Below are 22592 nucleotides of genomic sequence, written 5' to 3'. Positions count from 1 at the left end.
TAATCCCACAAGTCTGTAGGACAGAATGCAGCAAATTTTCACTTACTCATTTGCAGCCAAGGCTACAAGAAGTTGCCATACTATAGGAGAGAAAAAAGGACCAGATTCTTATTTTTATAGGGAAGTGTCATTCCCTCATCTGATTTTTCCTTCATTCTCAGGGATGGAGGGAGCCAGGATGGTAGCCAATCTTTGGTATTTGTCTGTAGGTATTCTCACAAAGAGTGTGGATACAAGGAAGGCCTACATCTTAACGTATGTCAAGTTTTTTCTCTTATCCTCAAATTATTGTAATCTTTAAATTGATTGTTTTTATGATCCTTTGGGGAAGTCCTTCTTCCCAGAGGATTAAATGGAGGAATGTAAAAATAGACTTGAATCCAGGACTTCAATCCCCAGAAGTCCATGCTCCACTTCCCCAGAATGCTTTGTAATCTCACTGAATTCTCACCTGGGCCGAGAGCAAAAGCATTATTTAAAGGGTCTCCCCCCATGGCGGGCTCTGTTCTCTTCCTGGCTCCGCTGGCAAACAGACATGTCTCATGATGTGAGTGAAATTTGGGTGGGCCTCATGGCCCACCTAGCATGTGCTTCTCTTGCTTGTATTTTCTTTAACCCTTGACCTTTAATAAACCTCATAAAATGATACTTTGCAGAGAGAAACTAATTTCTACCTGCCTCAGTTTCCCTAAATTTTAATCTTTACAACATGGACAGGGAGTTAAGATAGTAGAAGCTCTCCTCAGGTAAAAGCCCTTTAAGAGGCTAATTATTGCCTAAGGGAAACACACCCAGGCTTCCAAGGCAAGCAGCTAGCAGGAACTCAGCTATTGGTAATGTAAGGGAAAGAGGGATTTATGCTTTCCTGGCTTGTTTGGAGAGTGGCTCCAATCAGAAGCAGTAGCAGCAGCAGCAGCAGCAGAAGCTATGGCTCTGAAAGGACCACCCAGGCAGAAAGGTAGGAACAGCAACAACAGGTGGCAGCTCTGAAGAGAATTCCCTGGAGGAGGGGGGTGGGCGAACAGCCATGGCAGGAGAAACATGGTTTCTTTTCAAACTAATCTACTCAGAGAGAATTAAGGATTCGAAATCCCACTTCTGTGGTTGTATAACCATAGGAATTAAAATAATGTGTAATACTTAAAGATTTATAAAGTTTACTATTTGACAAAATAGAATCATGTAACTAAGTTTTTCTATCTGCTCAAAAATCCCCCGCTCCACCAAAGCTGAAACAGGAAGGATGGAGTGAAAGAGCTGGACCTCCACCCAATTCATATCCTGTCAACACCAGCATGTAATGACAGGGAGTGAGTGGGGTTCTGGGTATCATAGTTTTGCTAGGGATTGTAGTTTTGCTGGAAATAGTAGTTCTAGGGTAACAGATTCTAATTACACAGTAGGGTACCTTTTATAAAGATGAATCTAGATTTCATGGAACTGTCTTAAATTATAATGTAGTAGCACTCCAATTCACATATTCAACTATTAGGATAATTATATTTGACCTTGTATGTGTGAGTGTGAAACCCCCTACCCCCTTTTATGATTATAATAGTATTAGCCTTTATGATTTTTTATAACACAATCATTCATTTTGAGTTCATAGTCAAATGATAGTTTACTTTATAAAAATTATAAACAGCTAATTACAGTTTGGGGTAATATCATTTCATAAATCCTACCACACCCCTCTTGGGTGTATAACAAGATGGTCAGACAAAAAGAGGAAGGATGGTCTTCTTTGTAGAACAAGACAAGTCATGCAGGAGATGGAGGGATAACTCTTGTTTTCACATATCAGTTAACCAAAACGGCCAACTCCTATTATTCCACTATATTTATCAGTGAAAACATCAAGACCCTGAGTGCTGCAAAGTTACCACCCATAGTGATCTTTTGTACACTTACCAGATTAATCAGCAATTGTGCCATCAAGAAGATGCCCATAGGAATGATTTTGCAACCATTCTTATTTTCATGTGACTATTTTCTATCACTGTGTCATGAGATTTCTTGGCATAAAAAAGACTATCTCCTAAGCCTCAGGGTCTCTGCTCTTGATTTGATCTGGGTCCAGGTTTACTGGGAGTCTGGTATCTTCCTAACAAACCTATTTAGCTTGGAGTTCTGTATTGGTGTGATAAACTTTCACCACATATGTAGTACAAACCTTAATGCAAAATAGGCTTAAGATTTGATATGTAAGTGTAAGGTTTAGAAATTGTAGAACTAAATGTAATTGTATCAGTTATGTTACACTGGCCTCTGAGTACAATCAGTCTACAGTGTCAAGGTGATAGATGCATGGTGATTTTCTATGCAAGATAATCATTTTGATAATGCATTCAACTCAATAGAAGTCATTGGAATGTCAATAATTTTATTTCATTTTTGGGAAAACCTTATATAGGAAATGATGCTAATTACAAATGATTTCTATAGAGCAAAGACATTATTCCATTACTAAATTAACTCCTCTTTAGATAGAGTTGCCATGAATTGATGAATTAAAGCATTTGAGAATAGTGTTAAAATTCTTAAAAACTGAAATATTTAATTGGACATATTGTTGTAAAGCAAATGATAACTTCTTGTTTCAGCTTTTAATCTTGGTTACATTAGTTCTGTTTGTATAAACAGTTCTGAATTTAATAGAATAAAATTGCCTATTTTATACCTCATAACATTATTTATATCTTATTTGGTCATAAACTCTTCCCTTATCAATAAATTGATCTGAAAGGTAAACTATTCTACACTCCCTTAATTTTCTCATGGGATCACACTTTATGCCTAAATCATATGCTCATTTGGACCTAATTTTAGAAGAGTTTATGACACAGTAGAGTGAATTGTCTGATTTTAAGCAAACTGAGAGGTCTGTGGTTTCTGTGATGTATAGTATAAGAGTGAAAATTATAAGACTAGCCTTAAATCTAAGGTAGTAGGGGAAGATGGAAAAATAGGAGTGACTTTCCTCATTGCTCCACTTAGCTTTCTATTCTGCGTTCACTATTAGGGTGACCTAGCTATGCTAACAGGGTAGTCCAGCCAGCAACAAAACTGAAAGAGCTTAGATATCTGCTCTTGCCTCAGTTTATTAAACCTTTTTCTCCACCCACTAACTCACAAATCTCACCTCAGGAGCCAACTGTGTCTTCCTATTTTGCCTGGGCCTCCCAGGGGAGCAATACAGGGGGTAGTGAAGGAAACATCACCCTGCCCTTGTCTCTTGATATCTCGATTCTACTGCTGCCTTTTAATTACTACCATTCATGTTTTCCATCACATAATCATACCCTGGGTCAAGTTCAGGCTCACACCAGGTATACTGCCCTAGAAAGGGGGGAGAGTAAATTTCCTTCACACAATAGCAAGACTGGAGTGACATGTGAACATCTTTCCACACAGCTCATATTCTTAAGGTTTCTCCCCAGGGTGGATTTTCTGATGATGAGCAAGATGGGAGCTCTGACGGAATATTTTTCCGCATTGCTTGCATTCATAAGGTTTCTCCCCAGTGTGAATTCTCTGATGTACAGCAAGATCGAAGCTCTGACTGAATGTCTTTCCACATTGTTTACATTCATAAGGTTTCTCACCAGTGTGGATTCTCTGATGTACAACAAGATGGGAGCTCTGTCTGAAAGTCTTTCCACATTGTTTGCATTCATAGGGTTTCTCCCCAGTGTGAATTCTCTGATGATGAGCAAGATGGGATCTCAGTCTGAATGTCTTTCCACATTGCTTGCATTCATAGGGTTTCTCCCCAGTGTGGATTCTCTGGTGATGAGAAAGACTGGATCTCAGTCTGAATGTCTTTCCACACTGCTTGCATTCATAAGGTTTCTCCCCAGTGTGAATTCTCTGATGATGAGTAAGATCAGAACTCTGACAGAATGTCTTTCTACACTGACTGCATTCATAAGGTTTCTTGCCAGTATGAATTCTCTGATGTAGAGCAAGAGAGTAGCTCTGACTGAATGTCTTCCCACACTGCTTACATTCATAAGGTTTCTCCCCAGTGTGGACTCTCTGATGCACAGCAAGATAGGAGCTCTGATGGAATGTCTTTCCACACTGCTTGCATTCATAAGGTTTCTCCCCAGTGTGGATTCTCTGATGATGAGCAAGATGGGAGCTTCTACTGAATGTTTTCCCACATTGCTTGCATTTATAAGGTTTTTCCCCAGTGTGGACTCTGTGATGTACAGCAAGAGAGGAGTTATTTATGAATGTCTTTCCACACTGCTTGCATTCATAAGGTTTCTCGCCAGTGTGGATTCTCTGATGTAGAGCAAGAGAGTAACTCTGTCTGAATGTCTTACCACATTGCTTGCATTCATAAGGTTTCTCCCCAGTGTGGACTCTCTCATGTACAGCAAGATGGGAGCTCTGATGGAATGTCTTTCCACATTGTTTGCATTCATAAGGTTTCTCCCCAGTGTGAACTCTCTGATGTACAGCAAGACTGGAATTATTTGTGAATGTCTTTCCACATTGCTTACATTCATAAGGTTTCTTCCCAGTGTGGATTCTTTGATGTACAGCAAGATGGGAGCTCCGACTAAATGTCTTCCCACATTGTTTGCATTCATAAGGTTTCTCCCCAGTGTGGACTCTCTGATGTACAGCAAGACTGTAGTTATTTGTGAATGTCTTCCCACATTGATTGCATTCATAAGGTTTCTCCCCAGTGTGGACTCTCTGATGTACAGCAAGACCATAGTTATTTGTGAATGTCTTTCCACAATGATTGCATTCATAAGGTTTCTCACCAGTGTGGATTCTCTGATGTATAGCAAGAGAGTAGCTCTGACTGAATGTCTTTCCACAGAGCTTGCATTCATAAGGTTTCTCCCCAGTGTGGACTCTCTGATGTACAGCAAGACTGGAGTTATTTGTGAATGTCTTTCCACACTGCTTACATTTATAAGGTTTCTCACCAGTGTGGATTCTCTGATGTACAGCAAGAGAGGAGCTCTGACTGAATGTCTTTCCACATTGATTGCATTCATAAGGTCTCTCCCCAGTGTGTACTCTCTGATGTCCAGAAAGATTGGCCCTGTGAATAAAAGTCTTTCTGAACTGATTACTTTCTGTAGATTTTTCCTCAGTGTGCATTCTTTGATGTTTAATATGAGATGAATTTTGAGATGCAACACAGAATTCTCTGAAAGCAAAGTTATTGGGACCATCACTCATGAATCTTTGTAGGCCCATTTCTTCCATAGGAAGGCTCACCTCTGTTGGAATCACCTTCATTTCAGGTCTGATCTCTCTTTCTAAAAAGAAACAAACAGTAAAATATACATATGTGGTGACATACTGTGATAGAGGAATGAACCAGAGACTTTGAGGGACAGATCCTGGAGGACATGCTGAGGTTGGCATACACAGCAGGGGTTGGTGAAGGAGGTTTGGAATCTTGAGGGAAGAGTATATTCCAGGGGGAGACATTTGATCTCTTGTTCTTGCCTAAGAAAGCAAAGGGTGACAGGCTGATCAGAGACTTCTTTCCTAAGTCATACAAAAATCCCTCTTTGATCCTAATCACCATTTCCCCCCCAAAGACACCAAGAGTTGTGGGAAAAACCTGAGAAGAAGAGCATCAGAAGATCTCACATAGCTCCTATGACAACCTGAGTCTGGACATTGGATTTGCTGTGCTAAGACCAGGGGTCACCAAACCCTGAGCCTGTTAGAGACTTTGAGGAGAGTGAGAAAGATATTTTTATACAGATAGAGACTTTCCTTACCCTCTTTCCTATAAACTCTAACCTGCAGACATCTTGTTTATTTTACCCCTAACCACCATTGTTAGAATAAAGTGTCAGTTATCTTAAATTGACTTCCTTGTCATATGAAAGGGTTAGAGAGCAGATTTCTCTCTCTTTCCCCAAGGGAAAAGGTTAACCCATTAGTCAGTTATTAGAGGGAAGTAAAGGGAGGGTTAGTGGAGAGACATATTTAAAGGAGGCTGAAGGGGGAATTCATCTTGACCTCCTACTTTCTGGGATCATCTACTCTTTCTCCATTATACCCAAACCAACCCTCTAATACAATATAGAAATATATAAATCTATCTCCTTTCCTCCACTGTCAGAACATAAACTGCTTTATATCCTATTTCCTCAGGTAAGAAGAAATGTCTTCCAACTTAAAAGGGCCACAATCCATCCTTTGAAAATGCCATTACATCAAAGCTAAACAACAATTTAAATAACAAAGAGCCTCCCATGTGATCTCATTGGCTCTTCAAAACAAATCTGGGATTTTGGACAGGCTAGCTTTATTACATTCTTAACTCAAGACCATGACCTCAGAAAGACTGGATGAGTGACTTGACCTGAAATCCTGGCAGCTGAGACCAAATATTATGGCTGGGCATGCTCTGTCCACAGTACTAGACAATTCACTTTCATTTTAATTTTCTAAACATTCAATCCTCTCTTTATAGTTATGACACCACTGGGTAATGTAGACTAAATATTTCCATTATTTCATCATCAAGTTTCTCTGTAAGCATCATGTAATTCCCATTGTAATTGCTTTTGACCTTATTTTTTCTTCCAGTATCTAAGATCAGATGAAGAAATTCAGCACTCTTTTTTGCATTTATCCAAGGCATAAAAGATTTTGTTCTGTTCCCTATTCCTTGAGAGCAGCCATTACTTTTCTTTAAATGCCTCATTTCACTAAAATAAAATCCTTTTACTAAATACAATTTAAAGAAAAACATGGCATTTCCCCATGTCTAAAAATATGTCTCATACAATACTTTGAGTCCATGATCCTTTTGTAAGGAAATGGTAAAGAAAGTTCAGACAATTCTCTTCCCATTTCCAAAGTTATATAGATGCTGGCATTTTCATGATATTCTTCTTAAAAATCCCAATACAGGTGGTGGTGCATTCTCATTGTACCTCAGAAACTTGCTAAGACTTATAAGCCTGGCCAAGTCACAGGAGCTCTGTTGGTATCAGGCTCCTTAACTATAACATGAACATAATAACATCAAATGACTCCTAGGGTTCCTATGAGTATCTAATGAGTTAATATTCATAAAGTGTATGATACATACTAGGGTCCATATGCAAATGGTGATGTTTATTGTTATCATTAGAATTTGGATTATTTCCTCCTTTGATTGTTTTTCTCCTTAAACTATGTTTCTCTTCACTCCTCTAGTTCCTGATTTCCCTGTTGAATTAAATGTATTCCCATTCCCCCACACTCCTTTCTCGCTGAATCATCTCAGATATTCAGGATCTGTTGATTTTTTTTCTGAACCACCTCCATGTCTGGGTTCTAGATTGTTAGGTCCATGACAGCCCAAACTGGTGTTTCCCTTCCTTTATATGCTCCTCAGGGCTTAGCATGATTCCTAGAATATATTTAGTATTTAATACATATTTACTGACTGGGACCAGGGATTATGTAAAGCCCAACCTCTACCAGGATCCTTGCATTCTGGTCTCTCTCCTGAAAGGCAAATGCATGCTCTGGCTTCAGCCATGTTTCTGTCTCTCTCATGCCCTTATTTCTAAGCAGACAACAGTAACTCCATTGGAACTAGAGCAGACCAAATCCTTAAGATCCCAGAGGCTTCTCTCTAGGCTCTCATCTCCCTAAAGTCAGGTGCTGTGGTCACTTGATTGTTCAAGAACAGGACAAAGACTGAGCCCCAGAGACCAGGAAAGGGCCTGGGCTGATGATTAAGGGAAAGCTTAGCCTTGCCTCTTCCAAGTAAGGCAGCACTCTTTACTCCTCCCTATGGAGAGAAGGAAAATCAGGAAACCAGCTGCCTGGCTCCACTCTACATTGAGGCTCCCTGATCTCAGCTGGGTCCTCACTATAGTAAGGCAATCCTGTAACATCTCCCTCATGGATTCCCTTTGCCATCCACCACAATAGCCATCCCAAGATTACCCTGGTCTCCAGCTCTCCCTTATGGCTTCCTCCCATCCCCTGCTTCACCTTTTGAGCTGAGAACTTGGCCTCATATTTCACTGAACAAAAGCTGGACCTCTCTGCAGAACTCCCTTAACTTCCACATCTCACCCAGCTCAGCTGCCTCCTTTTCCTTGAAAAGGTCATTCTTCTGCTAAAGAAAAACTCTTTCCATGAGCAAAGAATCCCATCCCATCCCCCATCTAAGCCTATATATTCCTCCCTCCAGTGCCCCCATTGTTCTTTCATCTTCAGCCTTTCCCACACCAATGAGCTAATGACTCTCTTCCCCTGGGAACCAATAAACCATTTCTCCCCAGTGCTCCAAACACTCCCACTTGACCCCTTCATCTGCATGAGATACTGTCCAACACCTGTCCTCGGATTCAGGGCTAAACTGTTAGAGATGGCCATTTGCAGTGAGTTGTGCCGGTGCCTTTCCCTTATTTTTTCTCTGCTATACTGTCCCCCAGAATACTCAGTCTGGCCCTCCTGAAGCCCCAGGCCACTTCTCCCCATTAGACCTCTCTAGTGCTCCTTCCCTTCAGATCTTTCCCTCTTGTGATTCTTCAGAGCTTTCCCTCTTGTGATTGGCTGTCCTGGAGCTGGGTTCTAGAGGGCATCTATAGAACTCTCAGCATGCTGATGTCTGCTCCAGCAGAAGGTGAGCTCCATGAGGGCAGGGGATATCTACTTACAGCCCTTTATGTCCCCTGTAACTTAGCCTAGGGCCTGGCACAAAGCAAGCATTCACACATGTTTCTGGATACTAAAGAGCTCAGAAGGGATAAGCTTAGTCCTTCTGGCACCTGCAGGACACTTCTAAGCCCTTCAGTCTTAAACACTGACTTCTTAGAGGGTCACAGATTGATCCTAAGAAGGAAGCAGATAGAAAATGGAGTCCAACAACCTCATCTTACAGATGTGAAACTGAAGCTCAGTGGTTCAGTGAATTGTCCAGAGAGCCCTTGCTAAAACCTTTGAAAAAGAATTCCAAGTCAGATCCTTCTGCCCCCAAACCTAGCTCTGGCTTCACTAGAGCACCCAGAAGCTTCTGGTCACCCTGGCTCTCCCACACCTCTTTTCCCCTGGCTTACCTGGGCAGAACCTCCTCAGGCATTCTTGCTCCAGCATCCATGGGGTTTCCCTTTGCTCCAAATAAGAGATCACATCTTCTGGGGGAGCTGGAAGTCCTGGGCAAGGGGAATTAGTTATGGATGAGGATAGAGGGAAGCTCATCACTGAGTGCTCTTTAGGAAAAGGTTGGGGAGTCCAATGAAACCACTCAAAGACTCTCTCCATGGGGTCCCCAAAGGAGTCTGCCCTCACCTCTCAGTGTCTGTAATGAAGGATCCCAGGGTAGGATCTTCTCATTACCCTGCTGGGGGATCTGGAATGAGCAACAGATCCCCTCCCCTGCATCCTGTTATGGTCCATTCTGGCAGAAACTTCTAAACTCCCACACTGGGTCCAAGGGTCAGTGTTCTGGGTCAGTCTGAAGCCCGAGACCCAGGGACCTCAAGGGATCATCTTTTGTCCCATCACCCTGCCTGCTTCTCCCTCCGTAACACCTCTCTGATCCTCATGGACTATTCTCTCAGGGAGTCTCTGCCTCCTCTCCTGGGGAATTCAAGAATCATCCTTGGGCCCAATGTTGTCTCTCAGCCAGTGCACTCATCCTGACAATCACAGAGGAGGGCAAGCAGGGCCTACAGGAGGCTTACTGGGATTCCTAGAGGAGAGTCTCCACAGCATTTAGTGTAGGGAGGGGAGGGAGGAAAAGGTTGGGGAACTAATCTGGAACCAGAACATTAGGTTCTAGGGCATTTTCTTCATAGAAGGCTGGACTCAGCCATAGTGTCCCATTGTCTGGAAATGAGAGGCAGGTAGAAGGAGAGGGGGCAGGGACCTGGGATTAGAGGCAGAAGGCCTCAGTTTACATTTCACCACAAACAGCTCCTAAATGGGTGCATCAGAACAAGTCACTTAATAGAATCTATTTCTTCATCTGTAAAATGGGGTAAATGTGTCATTGAATTAGGAAGATGAAGGTGAGGAAGAAGTGCCATAATATTACAAAGAATACCCTTGGCAGAGCCTTGGGCCAAGAGCAGGTCATTATAAATGATTCATCCCTTCCCTCCCTTCCTCACTGGTTCTGCTGGAGATTTCTGGCAATAAGAAAGACTAAAGACAAATCTTATTTTCTGGTCACACTTAGGAACTCTGAGCTACAAGTTTATGATGGTTAAAGAGGAAAATAGCTCCAATAGTAGATCCACCCTAGAGGGGAAGAGGGTAGGAAGAAAACCCTCCTGAACAGTTTTCCCAGATGGGTTTGGGAGCCCCAATTCTGGGCCAGGGAGAGGGGAAACAGAATCAGCTCTGAGATTACTTCCACATCTAAGATTCTCCAACATGCATTTGATCTTGGACTTCAGGAGCACCAAAAGGAACCCCCAAGGTCCTGTTACACAATGCAAAGTCCTTTTACAGGAGAACCAGGCAGCAGCAGGTGCTTGGCTCTGGGACTCAGCATACCAGCCCTGGGCTCTTCTTCATGACTGCAAACTGCTGCCAACCCTGCCTGCTGCTGAGGGAAATATTCCCTGGGATGGTCAACTCAGGCAGCAAGGAGAGAGAGGGCTCCTTACCCACAGAAAGCAGGTTCCTGATATTCTCCACCATCACCTCCTTGTACAGCTCCTTCTGGGGAGGGGACAAGAGGCGCCACTCCTCCCGGGTGAAGTCCACAGCCACATCCTTGAATGTCACCACCTCCTAGAGCAGCCCAAGTCAGAGCACAGAGGACTGAAAGCCACATCACAATGAAGAGCCCACCTCTGGTCAATTACAGGAGGAAACTGACCCACAGAGAAGGGAGGGGCCCAAAGGTCCCACCCTTTGTCAGTGTCAGAGCCAGCACTTGGTACTGAGTCTTTAAGAGTACAATGGAAGTTTGAATGTAAGGAATTCGAATTAAGGGTTTGACTAAATATATGAGAATTCTAAGATTGTACTCTGGTCACTGATTTAAAAATATTATAGCTCAAGCCAAAATGAGTTTTACTAGTTTTATTTACAAAAAGGTGGAAGGAGTGAAAGTAGAGAAATATAAAAGAGGGTAGAGAAAATGTCTAGCCTATCACCCTAAATGTTGCTCCAGTCCCTAGGTCAGCTCAGGAGGGCTTGTTAATCTTCAGCCAGAGGACCCTGTGGTGAATTAAATAGAGGTTCTACTCATGTGACCTCCTCCAAGAGGAGAAGACCTCACTAGAACTAATCTCTCCAGAAGCCAGGAAAAGAGGGCCAGCTTCTTACTCACCCAAGCTAAGCTCCAAAGGATCCAGGAGCAGTCTTACCAGACGCAGTCCAAGAGCCATAGTTCCAGGTGGAGATCCCAAGTTGTAGCTCCAAGATTCAGTCTCAGTCCAAGATCCTCCACACCCAAGATTCAGGCTGAATATCCTCTTGGACAGGAAGTTCAGGACTTTTATAGTCCTTTTTCCACGTCCCTTCCTGTCCCTTCCTCCACTTTACAGGAATGACTGCAATCCATCAATTTGCTTAGCACTGCACAGAGGGTGGTCAGTTGCTTCGGGAGTTGACACCCACTTTAGTAAGTGGCTTCCAGACCTCCCCTACTTAGTGTTAAGTAGGGATGTTTTCAGTTTTTGTTGATGAATTTAAAGCTAGGCAAGAAGAGAGTTAATCCTATCTTCACAGAGAAAAGCAGTTCTATGATGCTCTGGAAGGAAGCCGAGAAGTTTCTATTGTGCGAAGGGAAATATCTAGGGGACCCTCATTGCAGCTTGGATCCCAAGGGCCCCCGCAGTGGGATGTAGTTGTCAGAGTCACATGTCTGTTGCCCTGTTGCTGTGTCCCAGTGCAGCCAGCATCAGTGTGAGAGCCATCAACATGCCAGAGTCCAAGCCACAGAGGGAAGAGCTAGGGAATGTAAAAGGCAGGCAAGAGAAGGAGAGGGGGCTTTGGTACCTGCCCCCTGGAAATAACTGGCTTTCTGGGCTGGGGGTTTGTCTCTGAGCTTTCCTGATCTCTTAATCTCTGGCAAGTCCAGCCTGAGCAAACAGAATCAGGAATGAGACCTAGAAAGGCTGAGACCTCTCTTTCTGCCTCTCTCAAACTCTCTCTTTACTAATCAATGCTCATCAATCTGGTAATAAGCCCCGAGATCCATTTTTACTTTTAACACCATGGAAAGCACAAGAGAGAATGTGTGCAGAGATCTCTGGAGAGAGTTCAGGGACTCAGGATGCAGCCCAGGGTGACTTATCCTCGGAGAAGGCTGAGCTGATCTCATATCATTTACTTATTGATACTATTTACCAGTAACTGCTTTTGTCTGGTAACTGCCTGAGTTGTGGTTCTGTTTCCTGACTCAGCTCAACATTCAGCCAGCCAGTAACAGGTGAAGTGCAGAATCCAGCTCTTGGGCACTTCATCAGCATTCTGGCCTCATGTTCAAGGTACAAGTTGACGGTGGAAGATTCAGGCGAGCCCCAGGGAGTCACACCTAGTATTCCTACACTCCCAACCTATCTCACAGATGTCTGGTTTGCTGCCAAAGCCTGACTTGCACTGAACTCACACAAGAATCTCTTCTTAGTTTGAGCATCTTGGATTATCCCAGCTCTATAGCCAATGGCAATCCTCCATCCTATGATAGACATCACTTACCCTGTCTGTTCTTTGTTCTGTGCTTCCCCAAACCTAGCAAAGAGCCTTCTCCTTAGGGTTTGGAGCTTTAACAGAGGGAAGCCCCTAGAGCTCTTTTATTCACAAACAGCTTTGAGAACTGCCTCAGTTTACCCATTATTTAAATTTCACTCCCAACACCTGCAAATGTGAGCTTCACAATGTTGGACAGAACAGTAGATGTTCACTAATGAAGAGGAGTCTGCAGTGTTTTTAGGAAGAGACATCAAAGGGAAGAGATCATTTGCTTCCTGAATACCTTAGCAGCAGAAATTCAGGAGGAGTGAATAACTGAAGACGATAGTATCAGCAGAAGAACATCAGAGAGAGTGGAAAGAAGCTTCTTTTAAAAACTTCAGACAAAGGGAAAGGGAAGGAGGAAACCCAGGAGGGCTAAAGGTGAAGATAAAGACAGAGGGGATCATGTGGTGTCCCATCTACTCCAAGAGGATTCTTCCCGTGTTGGACTGAAGGACCACAAGGGAGAAGAGAAGAATATGGGGACACACCCAGGACATCTCAAGGACCAGACACTGTCATTTTCATTCCCTCTACAGTCAGCACCTGTTCTGCCCTTCTGGAGATTCCTCAAGAGGCAAAAGACAGTCCCTGTCCTCCAGGAGCTCACAGCCCCATGGGGGAGGAAGACAATACACAGACAATGGGAACAAAGCAAGCTCTGTCTAGGAGAAATAGTGAGGAATGGAAAGAATGAAGGCACTCTGACCAAGAGGGACGAGGGAAGGTTTCCTGTAGAAAATTTTTAGTCTTTAGTTGGGACTTAGAGGAAGTTTAAAGGAGTCAGTGATCTGAAATGTGGAGGAAAAATATGCCAGACATAAGATGAAGCCACTGAAAATGCCTGGAACTAGACACAGCCAGATCACACAGTATACAGAGCGCCAGATCTGGAGTCAGGAAGACCTGGGTTCAAATGTGACCTCATTTGCTTCCTAGCTGTGTGATCCTGGATAAGTCCCTTAACTCTGATTGCCTAGCCCTCATCACTCATCTATCTTAGAACTGATCCTAAGATGGAAGGAAAGGGTTTAAAAAAACAAACACTTTTCTACTTTGGGCCAGTTAGGTGACTGTGAATAGAGAATTAGAACTAGAGACAGAAAGTCCTGGGTTCAAATATGACCTTTGACACTTCCTACTTATGTTACCCTGGGTAAGTCACTTACCCCCAATTGCCTATCTCTTAGCCCTATTCTGCCTCACAACAGATGTTTACCATCCATTCTAAGACGAAAGTAAAGGATTTTTTTTTAAGTCTGCAGCTGAAGGAATCCAGGAGGCCAGGTTCCCCAGATCCAAGAATACAGACAGGGGAGTAATGAATAAGAGGATGAGAAAGAGGGCTTTGAATACCAAACAGAATGTTTTGTATTTGATCCTGGAGGGAATAGGGAGCCACTGGGGTTTATGGAATAGGGGAGTGACATGATCAGAACTGCTCTGTAGGAAAATCACTCTGGTGGGAGAATGGAGGAGGCCTTTGAGTGGGAAGATCCCTGTGGGAGACAGACCCAGCAGCAGGTTGTCTCAATAGTCCATGAGGGAGGTGATGTGGGCCTCCACCAGGATGATGGCAGTGAAGGGGGCATATTGGAGAGATGCTGCAAAGGTGAAACTGACTGGTCCTGGCACCATATTGGATATGTGGGTAAGGGATAGTGAGGAGTCAAGGGGGACTCCTTGGTTTTGAGCCTCAGGGATGAGGAGGCTACAGCTACAGAGAAGGTGGGGCTTCTCTCTAGGTGAGAGAGAATAATGTATTTGGGACACACTGAGCTCAAGATGTCTACTGGCCCCCTAGTAGGAAATCCTTGTAAGGAAATTTGAGATGAAAGATCAGATTTCAGCACAGAGATTAGGGAAGAAAATGTAGATCTGAGACTTATCAGGAGAGAGATGGTGCTTGTATCCCTGGTAGTTGATGAGATCACCAAGTAAAGAAGTTCAGAGGGAGAAGAGTAGAGGGCCAAGATAGGGCAGCAGGAACTCCCTGACCCTAACCCTACTGTTACAAGATCTAGAGGAGGAGCCAACAGAGAAGACAGAGAATCACAGGTCAGAGAAAGGGGAGCTAAACCAGGAGAGAAAGAGAAAGAGAGAGAGAGAAAGAGAAAGAGAAAGAGAAAGAGAAAGAGAAAGAGAAAGAGAAAGAGAAAGAGAAAGAGAAAGAGAAAGAGAAAGAGAAAGAGAAAGAGAAAGAGAGAGAGAGAGAGAGAAAGAGAGAGAGAGAGAGAGAGAGAGAGAGAGAGAGAGAGAGAGAGAGAGAGAGAGAGAGAACCATATCCTAAAACCCTAGAAAGAAGAGACTATCAAGGAGGAGAGAGTGAGCCAGAAGCATCAAAGGCTGCAGACAGGACTGAGAGGAGGAGGCCTGAGGGGTTGTCTCTATAGTCTCAGAAATAGAAGAGCATACAGGGGAGGAGGTACAGAGGAGAAAGCAAATCCTGAGGAGATGGATAAAGGATGGAGGCCCTACCTTGAAGTGGAAAGGGGTTCCAATGATGAATGTTCTCATTGGAAAAGGGAGATGAGGACTCACCCTGAGGTCAGAGAAACTTGGTGCCTGCAGTCTGCTTGTCCTGAGTAGGGGGAGGCTGCAACTTGTAGTGGGGGTGGAGGTGTCTAGTGTGGCACTTGAGAGGAGTGGGACAGCTTTGACCCAGGGACCAGATTTCTAGACAAATATAGAAGAAAGTAAAGCTGTTAACTATGACAAATGAAGATGAAATGCCTGAGGAATCAAAGCTCTCATTTTCTGAGCACATCAGATTATTAAAGCAAGATCTACCTTAAAAGAGATGAATTAAATAAGACCAATGAATGCAAAGGAAACAATCCAATATTGGGTCGTCTGCTTCCCAATTGGAGAAAAGATTAGGTACTTGCCAAGTCGGGATGGAGAAGAGGGACAGAGGAAGCTCCCTGAAAAGGGGTCCCACTCCTTCCCAACATCTGTAAACAGAGCAATAACTGATTAATCAATATGGACCCAGTTTGCAGAGGAGACCCACTGAATGCCTGAGATGTAACGTTAGGAGAAAACTCCTTCCATTAGTCTCAGGATCTGACTGTTTCTGCTCAGCCTAAGCTCAGGTCTTAGCTGAGGGTCTCTAAACAGCAGGAACAGGAGGTCCAGTTTCCCAGCCAGGCAGGAAGAGGTTCAAATACTGTAATGCCACTTTCTCCCAATTCTTCCCATTGAATAAACTTTCCTCTCCATCCAGAATCTGGAAGAGGCACACAACTGAACAGGAGGGAACTGAGCCACCTCCAGAGCTCTGAGTCACAAGATGCAGAGTGTTTCCACAATTCACCCCTTGCTGCCCCAAAGCCCTCCCTTCCTGCCCAAGAGGGAATCAGCTCAGGAGATGGCAAGAGGTCGGCTTGTCCCAGCTTCTTCACACACCCTACAGGAAATGCTGAGACCATGCTCTATGGGAATACTGAGAACAGAGATTTTCTGGAAACAGCAGCCATGTCAGCCTCGGCACCTCCTCAGAGACGGGGAGCTCCACAAGTCCACATCAGTTTGTCTAGTGAAACCTCACAGAAGCAGCTTCAGATTGAACAGAATTCTTAGAGTATCAAATCCAAAAATATAATCCAGGAAAAATGTAATTTCACCCCTCATGCCATGAAGAAGAGGGTATCTGACAGGGCTGGATAAAATCATAATAAAATTCATTTGGGAAAAACCAAAAGATCGACCATATCAAGGAACGTGATGAAAAGAAGTCAGGATAAATGGGGAACCACATGACCAGAGCTCAGACCAGATCACAAGTCAGCAGTCACCCTAAACCTGAGGTATTGGTAAGATAATAAGGAGATAAAGCAATGGAACAGATTAATGAAATAAGTCCTTTCAAGTGGCAAACAAGCAATTTGGGAGAAAATTCCTTATTTGGTAAAAATTTCTAAGAAACCTGGAATGCAGCCTGAAAGGAAATGAGGCTCAGAGCATAAGCCTACACCATACTCTGCTAGGCATGGATTAAGGAAATGTGAGCTTAATATCAAAGATCACACTATAAGAAGGTAGGGGAGAAATAGCTCATACATGTCTCACAGCTACAGGGAGATGTATGTAGAATAATATTTTATTTTCTCCCCAATTACAGGGAAAAACAATTTCTAACATTCATTTTTTAAAAATTGAGTTCCAAATAGTCTCCCTCTCCCCTCCCTGAGAGAGCAAGCAATCTGATCTAGACTTTACCTCATGAAATATTTTTTCCTTATTAGTCGTTCTGTGGAAGAAATGTCAAACCAAAGAAAGTGAAAGTAAGGAAAAAAGGGAAACATGCTTTGATCTGAATTCAGAGTCCATCAGTTCTTTCTCTGGAAGCTGATTGCTTTTCTCATAATGAATCCTTTGGGTCAGTCTTACAACCCTGAATTGCTGAGAACAGCTGAGTCATTCATAGCTTCTGACCAGAGAATGTTGCTGTTATTCTATAAAATGTTCTCCTGCTTCTCATCATACTTTGCATCAGTTTATGGAAGTCTTTCCAGGTTTCTCTGAAATGATGCTGCCTGTTATTCCTCATATCCAACCGGGCTACACTATAATCACACACCACAACTTGTTCAGATATTCCCCAATTAATGAATGTCCCTCCATTTCCAATTCTCTGCTAACACAAAAATATCTGCTATATAAATCTTTGTATATATAGGTTCTTTCCCCTCTTGGGGATCTCTCTGGGATGCATGCCTAAATCAAAGAGTATGCATAGATTGAAAGCCTTTTGGGCAAAGTTCTAAATGGCCCCCCAAATGGTCAATCAATGGACAACAACTCCACCAACAATGTATGAGTGTCCCAGTTTTCATACATCTCTGAATTGATCATTTTCTTTTTCTGGCATGAATGTCATATTGATAGGCATGAGAGGGCACCTCAGAGGTGTTTTACTTTGCAGTTCAAGGACACAAATGCTTAGCCGAACTCTAGATAGAGGCAATTACCAAAAAATGGAAAACTTTGATTTCTAAAAACAGAAAACTTCTGCACAGAACCTTAACCTCTGTTTGCCTCAGTTTCCTCCACTGTGAAATAACAAGAATAAGAACATTTGCCCCAGAGTGTTATTACACAACTTGCTGAAAACTGACTTTTAGGAGAACATGAAGCACTCCAGCCTGTCTGCATCGCATTGTTTGCACTGAGCCGGATGCCTCTGTGACAAGGCCAGGATGTCTCCCTCAGGACCTCCCTAACCCTATTGGCACAGAAACTCGCAGGCCTTCCAGAAACTCAGCCCTTCTCTCCAGCCTGTCCAACCTGGGAAGGACCAGACCAGGGAGGAACTCTACAGAACAGAGGAGGAATGTAGCCAGCTGCTGGCTCTGCTCAAGAACACAGGAAGCTCCTCTCTGAGAAAAAGGCCCCATTTCTGTGGGGGGGCCCTTCCTGGGCTCCCCCCAAACTCCTCAGACTCCCTCTGGGTCAGGGAGCTCAGCAGCAGCCCAGTGGGGGGGTCACACTCTGGAGTGGATACAAAAGCCACAGGGGAGCTCTCTGGGCCTCCCCAGCTGCCTGACTCTGGCTGTCCCTGGCAAGGACCTGACCATTCCCACCACAGGCTCCCCTGGCATAGGCTGACCTTCCAGGCCTTCCTCTCCCCTCACACCTCCCTCCTCCTCCTCCTCTGACCTCTGGCCTCCTGGCTGATCCTTGGCCAGGACCTTCCCTGGCCTGATTCTGGGCCTCTCCAGGGGCTGTCTGTCTCCCTGCAGGGAATGTCCTCCCTCCTGCCTCTGGCCTCGGAGCTTCCTTCCAGTCCCAGCTGAATCCTCCCCTGGGGAACCAGTGACCTCCCAGAAGCTGAGAGCCTCCCTCCCAGGGGGCCTCCTTCCCTCCCTTCCCCCCCCTGCCCCTCCAGAGCTGGTTTGGACACGGCTGCTGAGGGCTCTCCTCAGTCAGACTGGGGGGGGCCTGGAGGGTGGCCGATGGCTTCTCCCTTCCTTTGGGCTGAGCAGTGCCCGGCACACACCAGGCTGTTCCTCCACACTGGCTCAGCTGGGCTAAGAATGGGGGAGAGGAAGGAGCTGGAGGGACCCCGGAAGACTCGAGGACTTGAGGCAGAAGCCAGGGAGCAGCCTGGGGGACAAGGTCTTCCCTGAGGACCCCACAGAGCAGGGGACACCCTCGGGCTCTGCTCCAGACCAGACTCCAGAGGGAACAGGGGAGAAGCAGCAGAGAAGAGGCTGGGAGGGAGGCAGGCAAGCAGAGAGAGCCAAGACAGGATCCCCAGACAGGGAAGGACAAGGAGTCAAGGGTCGTCCTGGGCCCTCACCTGTGATGGGAGAAATCCGGCCTGGGAGGCAGCGCCTGGGGGAGCTCTGGGGGTCTGAGGGGCCCCCGGGCCAAGGAATCCCTGCCAAAGGCCAGGAGAGAGCCAGGAAGGGCTGCTCCTCCTGCCTGGGATGGGGGGACAGAAAGGGCCCAGCAGGAAGGAGGGAGCAGCTTCCCAGCCCATCTTGGCTCAGAGCCAGGGAAGGGCCTCCTGGCTGAGGGGCTCCCATCTGGGCCTGGAATGCACTTACCTGGCCTGGCAGTCTGTCCCTCTCCAAGGCCATCCCTGGCACTCCAGGCTCCCTGTAGAGGCAGCAAAGGAGCCCCAGTCAGTCCCTCTGGGGAGCCTCCTCCATCTTTTCCCAGCCTCGTCTCCCCACTCAGGCTGCTGCTCCCCACCTTCCCCCCACTTTCTGGCCCCTCAATGGAGCTCCAGACAAAGCTCTTCCCAGCAGGCCTCCCTTGGCCCAGGGAATGTCTGACTTCTCTGGCCTTCTGAGCAGCAGGAGCTGGCCTGGAGCCCCTCCTGGGGCCCTCCCTGCCCTCTTTCCCAGTGCAGAAAAGCCCATCTTCCTCACTGCCTTTGGGCTCCCTCTCTGGGCCAGTTGCTCCTGCTGGGAGCTGAGCAGAAAGCTGCCGGGATCTCCCTCCCAGCTCAGGATCTGGCTCAGCCCCATCCCTCCTGGGGCCGGCCCTGGGCCTCTGCACCCTGAGCTGGGCAGGGAGAAGGGACCCAGAGGGGCCCAGGGGTTCCCTTCTCTTCCCAGGTCTGAGGCTGCCCCACAGGGATCTCCATGGGGTGAGGGGCCCCAGGAGTCCCCCAGGGCCAGGCCTGCCCTCAGGGGACCAGCCCAAGGGCCAGGGGGCCAAAGAGGGGCCCAGGAAAGGGCTTTGGCTCCTGGGAGGCCCGAGGGCAGAAAGGCAGAGCTCAGGGATCCTCCCAGAAGGCTGGGTCTGAGGGCAGCACAGAGGACTAAGCAGGAGCTGGGGGTCAGGACACCTGGGTCAGGAATCCCTGGGCCCCTGGAATGGCCCCTCTCTCCCCCTAGACCCCTCCCCAACCTCTAGACTCCAACCCAGGGCTGGGATTCCTCTGGGCTACCACCACCAGGCTGGGCAGGAGAGAGCCCCCCTCCCCCTGCATCACCCCTCCTTCTCTCCCACATTCCAGGGACACTCCTCTCCCCCCTGCAGACAATCAGTGTGAGGGAGGTGGGGGCAGCAGAGAGCTCCAGAGGGAGAGCAGGCCCCATGGAGGGGAGCCTGAAGGAATATGAAGCCTACAAAGGGCTATCTGGGCCTTCTGAGGGGTTGGAGCCATGTCAGGAGAATTAGGCAGGTGAAGGGGGTTCAGTACAGGTGGGGGAGAGGGAAGGGAGGGCTGGGAGGGGGAGGTGCAAAACCTGGGAACCAGGCCTGGTTGTGGCCAAGAGGTCAAGGTGGGCTGAAACTGACAAGAAAACTAGCCAAAGCCAGAGCCCTGCACTGGAGGGGGGGGGGGGGGAGGAAGGGCCTGTAGGAGGACCCCCTGGGAGCTCCCCAACCCAGAAGTCCTCAAGTGCCTGCTGGAGGCCCTCTTGGGCTGGGGCAGGGTCATGGGGGTCCCAGTGCTCCAAGGGGAGATCCTCTAGCCAGGAAGCCCGTCCAGGGGGCCAGGCCAGGTTCAGGGTTCAAAGACAAAGTGGGGTTCCACCAAGAGCACAGGAAGTTTCTGAGGCCAGATTGGAACCCAGGCCCTCCCCACTGCAGGCCTGGCACTGTGCCCAGCATCCCAGGTGGGGCTCCCTTGGCCAGAGGGCAGCCCTCCCTCTGAGGAAGCCCTTCTCCTCCCCTCAGCCCCACATCCCTGACTGCAGGACCTTCCTGGCCTCTCTTCCCCTTCCTGCAATTCTCCATTCAGCTCCTGAGGTGACTTTCCTCTGGCCTAGGCTCACCCCATCCCCCATCCAATCCCCCATGATGCTCTTCAGCACTCCCAGCCCTAACAGCCCCATCCCCCTCCTCCCTGCCACACCTGCCTCCTGGGGGTCCATGAACAGCACCTCTAGCTCCTGGCCAGGAGCACCTTCTCTGGATGTCCCCCAGGGCAACTGACAGCCTCTCCCTCCCCAGCTCAGACCACTGGCTTCCCTACAGTCCAAAAGACAATCTTACCTCCTCCAGGGAGCCCTCCTGAACTCTTCTTCACTCTCTGCCCTCTCTCTTTTCATTATTGCCTGTTTAGCTAGTGTAAAAGGGAATGCTTAATCCCTCATTTTAACTTAACTGGGGAAAGAGCTGGTTGGCTCAATGGGCAGAGAGCCAGGCCCAAAGGAAGAGGTTCTGTTACCCTGGAGACCAGCCCACAGGAAAAGGAAATGGAAACTGCTTTCAGAGAGGAAGTGATGTAAGAAGGGCAGTTGGACAGGGAGAGATAAAGGCAAGCAGGAAGTGTGAGGGGGGGAGGGGTGCCTCTCCCTCTAACCTTTCCTGAGAGCAGGTGCTGCTGCTGGAGAATCCCAGGGAAGGAGAGTGTGAGGGTGGGCAGCTGTCCCTTGTTTAATGAGTTAGAATAGAGAGAGACCAATAGTGAAGAGCTATTAATGAGACTCTGTCAAAGGACAATTTTTAGGTAGTTTCTAGGTTGAAAAGCAGAAATAATCTTGGAGAGATTTCACTCTGGCCAAACTAGAAGGGTTGATATCATGGTTTGAATGAAGAAATGTAGAGTTTAGGGAGGGACTTTTTCCTGGGAGGGAAATAAACCCTCTGACTAGCCAAACAGTCATTCTAGGTATCCTTGTCTCCATTTTACAGTTGAGGAAACTGAGGCTGAGAGAAATGTGTTATCTGTTACCTCCTCCTTGTGATCTGTTATTAGCAGTGGGATCAATGGGTCCAAGGGTAAGAATCCTATTGAATTTTTGGCACAATTAAAAATCGTGTGCCAGAACAGTGAACAGAGGTTCACTTCTAAAGGGAAGAGACCAGAAAGAGAAGCTTAAAGCAGGCTTCTCAGGATGGTGCTCACCACCCGAGCCTGGCCAATAACACCTGGAAGTGAGTGATGGTCACTGTGGATGGTCCCCAGGTCCAGGGAGAAGAGCTGATGACTTGACAGGGATATAGATATTCCTGAGAATGATGTTCCCCAAATCGGAGGCCCCCAAATGAGTGTGATGATCTTGTCTTGGCCTCCCTGTCAGTTCAGGCTTGTTGAAGAGCATCCAGAATTACCAGACATACCTTCCAAGGACTCCTTCAGATCCTTCCCCTAATGAGGAGGTCCCTGCTGGGTTCCCTCTGAGCTGCCGGCCAAGGAAAGGGCTGAGGACGGCGAGAACCAGGAGGGGACCAGCTTGAGTGGAGGACCGGGAAGGTGGGCTGTGAGCCTGTCAGCCAGGGGCGAGAGCGGAGGGATCCGCGTCCTCTTTTGGCTCTCCCCGCCTCCCTACCACGGGGCAGGCTGGGATGCCTGACCTGCAGAGGAAGGCTGGAGGACCCCCAGCGCTCCCCCGGGTTCGGGGGCTGCTCTGACCACGCTTCTCTGAGCTGAAGGGCTCCAGCCTCGGGGGAGGCTTTCATTCAAGGCTGCAGAAGCACTGCGGGAGACTATTTA

The 22592-nt window shown here is 46.7% G+C and overlaps 1 protein-coding gene across 4 annotated transcripts in view; it reads right to left on the bottom strand.

Moving 5' to 3' along the window:
* Nucleotides 1-1180: 1180 nt before the first annotated feature.
* Nucleotides 1181-22592, bottom strand: part of LOC100619697 (zinc finger protein 420-like) — a 380349-nt gene continuing 358937 nt past the window's right edge. The window contains exons 1-6 of one of the 4 annotated variants that reach the window (XM_056812729.1): nt 21149-21394; nt 19246-19297; nt 15233-15367; nt 10611-10737; nt 9054-9149; nt 1181-5288 (exon numbers count right to left, since the gene is read on the bottom strand). In XM_056812729.1, coding sequence (XP_056668707.1) covers nt 3424-5288; nt 9054-9149; nt 10611-10737; nt 15233-15367; nt 19246-19297; nt 21149-21204 — 2331 coding nt within the window. In that variant the 5' untranslated portion in view covers nt 21205-21394 and the 3' untranslated portion in view covers nt 1181-3423. Of the gene's footprint in view, nt 5289-9053; nt 9150-10610; nt 10738-11281; nt 14932-15232; nt 15368-19245; nt 19298-21148; nt 21395-22592 lie in introns of those variants that run through there. The other 3 variants (XM_007477651.3, XM_056812737.1, XM_056812735.1) reach the window with 3 other exon arrangements.

Source organism: Monodelphis domestica, chromosome 1 (genome assembly GCF_027887165.1).
Source record: "Monodelphis domestica isolate mMonDom1 chromosome 1, mMonDom1.pri, whole genome shotgun sequence".
Lineage (NCBI taxonomy): Eukaryota > Metazoa > Chordata > Mammalia > Didelphimorphia > Didelphidae > Monodelphis > Monodelphis domestica.
This window is presented reverse-complemented; position numbering and strand designations above follow the sequence as displayed.